Genomic DNA, 2,500 nt, shown 5'->3' on the forward strand with positions numbered 1-2,500 from the left:
CATGACAGCAGCAGAAAACGAAAACAGCTGGTCCCTGAGGACTGGTGCCGTCTACCTGTCTCTGACTCTCTGGTGGTTGGGATTCACCTCCATGGCCTCCACTCGTTCGTTCATTCCATTGTTCTCTCTGCTGTCAGAACATAGCAGCTCATATTTTCCTGCTTCCAATGCCGAGCGCCACGCCTGTCTGTCCATCACCTGGGGACAGAGTGAGACAAGTGAGTCTGAGGTCACCTGCTGTATATGGTTCTCCGATCATCGGCGGGCGTGTTCATACCTTCAGAGTTCCCAGAGTTCCCTGGTGGATGCGGTCCTCGATGTCCAGCAGCAGGTCTCTCAGTCGAACTTCCATCAGAGTCTCAGCTGCAGCAATGCATTCTGGGACAGATGTGGACGACTCAGGATCATCTGGACACACAGGACAGGTGTGTGATTACAGGTGAAGATAGGGTGTATACACAATGGTACAGGTGTGTGTGTGTGTTACCTGTGTGTGTGTATTTGTTCCTGTCACAGTTCTGCAGCAGCTGTTGCAGCCTCTCTCTCTCCTGCAGCAGCGCCTCCTTCAGGCCGCTCTCTCTGTGACCTCGAGGGTTCAGAGCCTCGATCAGCTGATCCACCTCCTCCACGGAGCTGTAGAAAGACCATTGGATGGGACGGTTGATTGGCAGGCTGCAGCAGGGGGCGGGGCTTGAGCCAGTGCTGTACAGGAGGAAGGTTAAGTCGTTATTCAAACGCTGAACACAGGAATTCTTTAGACATCAGAAATGAACTGTGTGACCCACCGTCCATCGGCTGGTTCTTCTTTGACGTCCTCCTCCATCTTGGTAGTGGAATCCTGCCCAGGTTTTGGCTGCGGCTGCAGCATGTCCTCCGTCAGGCCGAACGCGTCGTCCTCCACAAACAGAGCAGAGGCTGAGGGGAGGAGCCAGTATCGGCGGTACAGCCGGTCTCTGCCCAGAGGAGGCAGGCAGGTGCAGGCTGCCGCCTTCAGGATCCGCTCCTGCAGCTCTCGAACCTGCAAGACGAGACGATGGGGTCGGTCAGACCTCGCGCTCTGACACACCTTTCTGATTTCAGATTTTAGCGTTTCGTGTCCAACGTTTCCAACATTCAAGCCCACTTCATTCAATGTTCTCTCTCAGACCTTCTTCCGCCTGTGGTACTTTTAACTGAGAGCATCAGTATAAAGGTCTTGTAGAAGAGAACATCTGAAGATTACCACCATCAACCCAGTTTTTAAACTTCACCACGTCTCATTTGCAACTTAGTTCTAGACAAGGCACTCGGTCAGGGGTAAAGGATTTAAGGTATCATCATGTCCAGGTTTCTGAAACCAGGATGAGGATGTTTAAATATGCAAACAGAACCAGGATGTAGAAAACACACAACCTCCTGACTGGCAGGTGCTCTGAACGTGTGAATAAGAAAACATTCCCCAGTTTCTCCTCATCAACAACTCCTCTGATTAAAAAAATGAAAGGTTAAAAAGTTTGGGCTTCCATCCCACTGGTGACGTGACCAAAACATCAGGACAAAATAATATCACCTCTAAACAAAGACGAAACACCGCTTTATCTCATAGAGACAAATAATCAGAGGATGTATCTCAGTGTGTTCTGACCTTCTCCTGCTCCTTCTCCAGCTCCTCTGCTGTCAGGCTGGTGGGGGGGCAGGACGGGGGTTTGGGGTCAGAGTTCATCTGTTGTCTTTCTCTCTGGTCGTCTTTAGCTGAAGGAGCGAGGAGAACAACGACTCAGAATAAAGAGGAAAAGAGTGAAAACAGTTGAGGAAAGATTTGATGTGTTTTTTACCTTTTGTCTTCTTGTTGGATGAAGAGTTTTGCTCCTCGTCATCCTCAGTGTGTTGCTTCTCACTGCAGACAGAAACAATGTGTTCACCACAACCACACACACAATTGAACTACTGGAATATAGTGACAACAATTTTTACCAAACTGACATTTATCACACACATTTTTCAAGTTTCAGCGATGATCTTTAGTGACTAACAACTGATGCTTGAAATCTTAGCACCATTCTTATTCATCTGTGGTTGAACGCCTGCATGAAACCAGAGGGTTTCAGTGCCTTCAGATGATCCTGAGATAATACATCTACAGTGAGGCCACTGTGACCTTTGACCTCTGAAATCGAATCGGTTCATTCCAAGTCAACATTTACACCAAATTTGGAGAAATTCCCTCGAGACGCTCTTGAGAAATGCTGTTCACAAGAACCCTGAAGAGTTTCACACTGTTTCCATAGTGTCTCTACCTGTTTCTTTGGAGTCCTCCCTTCATCTCCTGTTCCCTCAGTTTCTCCTCCTTCTCCTTCAGCCTCTGCTCCTGCTCCCTCAACTTCTCCTCTTTACGAAGACGAACCCTAAAGGTGAGGAGGAGGAGGAAGAATTGTAATTTGTTGTATATTTTCACATTTGTGTGTGTGTGTGTGTTGTGTTTACCTGTGAGTGTGTGTGTGTGTTGTGTTGACTTGTGTGT

General features: G+C 48.2%; 1 protein-coding gene across 5 annotated transcripts in view; it reads right to left on the reverse strand.

Annotated features, from left to right (window-relative positions):
- Positions 1-2,500, reverse strand: part of baz1a (bromodomain adjacent to zinc finger domain, 1A) — a 17,421-nt gene that overhangs the window by 5,441 nt on the left and 9,480 nt on the right. For all 5 annotated transcript variants that reach the window (XM_034575782.1, XM_034575777.1, XM_034575781.1 and 2 more), the window contains 7 exons: positions 2,277-2,384; positions 1,815-1,876; positions 1,625-1,731; positions 786-1,018; positions 488-702; positions 278-408; positions 56-198 (listed from right to left, as the gene is read on the reverse strand). In XM_034575782.1, the coding sequence (XP_034431673.1) occupies positions 56-198; positions 278-408; positions 488-702; positions 786-1,018; positions 1,625-1,731; positions 1,815-1,876; positions 2,277-2,384 (999 nt within the window). The remainder of the gene's footprint in view (positions 1-55; positions 199-277; positions 409-487; positions 703-785; positions 1,019-1,624; positions 1,732-1,814; positions 1,877-2,276; positions 2,385-2,500) is intronic.

The sequence above is a fragment of the Hippoglossus hippoglossus genome, chromosome 22 (assembly GCF_009819705.1).
Source record: "Hippoglossus hippoglossus isolate fHipHip1 chromosome 22, fHipHip1.pri, whole genome shotgun sequence".
Taxonomy (NCBI): Eukaryota; Metazoa; Chordata; class Actinopteri; order Pleuronectiformes; family Pleuronectidae; genus Hippoglossus; species Hippoglossus hippoglossus.